The sequence below is a fragment of the Charadrius vociferus genome, unplaced genomic scaffold (assembly GCF_000708025.1).
Source record: "Charadrius vociferus isolate BGI_N301 unplaced genomic scaffold, ASM70802v2 scaffold501, whole genome shotgun sequence".
In the NCBI taxonomy this organism is placed as follows: Eukaryota; Metazoa; Chordata; class Aves; order Charadriiformes; family Charadriidae; genus Charadrius; species Charadrius vociferus.
In genome coordinates, this window is record NW_009646609.1 from 40638 (window position 1) to 41714 (window position 1077).

Consider the following 1077-nt stretch of genomic DNA (forward strand, 5'->3'; position numbering starts at 1 on the left):
ACCACCTGAGTCAAAAAGTTGTCATCAATGCACTGGAGGAACCTCCTGGACTGTACATGCCCAGCTGTGTGGCCTTCCCAGCAGATATTGGGGTGATTGAAGTCCCCCATGAGAATCAAGGCCTGTGATTGTGAGGCGATTCTCACCTGTCTGTAGAAGGCCTCATCAACTTCCCCATCCTGATCAGGTGGCCTGTAATAAACACCCACAACAGTGTCTCTCCTGTTACCATGCCCCTTAATCCTTACCCACAAGCTCTCAACTTGTTCTTCATCTGCCCTCAGGGAGAGCTCCATACATTCCAGTTGCTCTCTCACATAAAGAGCGACTCCACCACCTCGCCTCACTGGCCTATCTTTCCTAAAGAGAACATAGCCCTCCATGACAGTGTTCCTAAGAACAGGTGAGGAAGATGTTATGAAGAGAGAAATTTCAAGCAAGCAGTCAAGGGATATTTTTAAGCCTCTAGAGTTAATTGATACATCCTACCACAGTGTTTATGATAGCAAGCACTTTAGAAACACATAGGAAATAACCTTGTTCTAGGTCTGAATTGTAAATTATTCTAACTCTTGCTAAAAAGGTACTTGATGACTTGAGAAGAAAAGCTTAAAAAGAATTTTAAATCTGTCCCACTTCTACATTGGGAAACTTTATATTTCACAGAAAAGAAGTCAGATGTACTTAGTCCTGATCTATTCAACATATCTGAGCTCGCATACAGAGAAAAAACTTAATGGATCAATCTGAAGGAGTGGTATTCTGTTCATCATTCTCTTTGTCAGATATAGATATATACAGGGACATCTTTACCTCTGTGCAGAACTATATGATCAATCATGTTACATTTGTATTTGGTGTGATATAGGCAAAGAGGACAACGAAGGTCTTTGGGTCCTTCCTCAGGAACTGCCGAATGTCCAGCTTCCACATGCATAGTAAAAGCAGATCTGTGAAATGGGAGGGAGACATGGAAGCAGTCAGAAGAGGTGTGTATGGAACACTGAAGTGTCACAGCTCTATTACAGAAGTGTTCTATAAAATGATACAGATACCACTCAGCCTTTTCTTCACAAA

The 1077-nt window shown here is 41.9% G+C and overlaps 1 protein-coding gene across 1 annotated transcript in view; it reads right to left on the reverse strand.

Annotated features, from left to right (window-relative positions):
* The window catches only part of LOC104288850 (zinc finger protein 462-like), an 83181-nt gene that overhangs the window by 37606 nt on the left and 44498 nt on the right, over positions 1-1077 (reverse strand). Inside the window, exon 8 of the mRNA XM_009887725.1 lies at positions 814-950. Coding sequence (XP_009886027.1) covers positions 814-950 — 137 coding nt within the window. The remainder of the gene's footprint in view (positions 1-813; positions 951-1077) is intronic.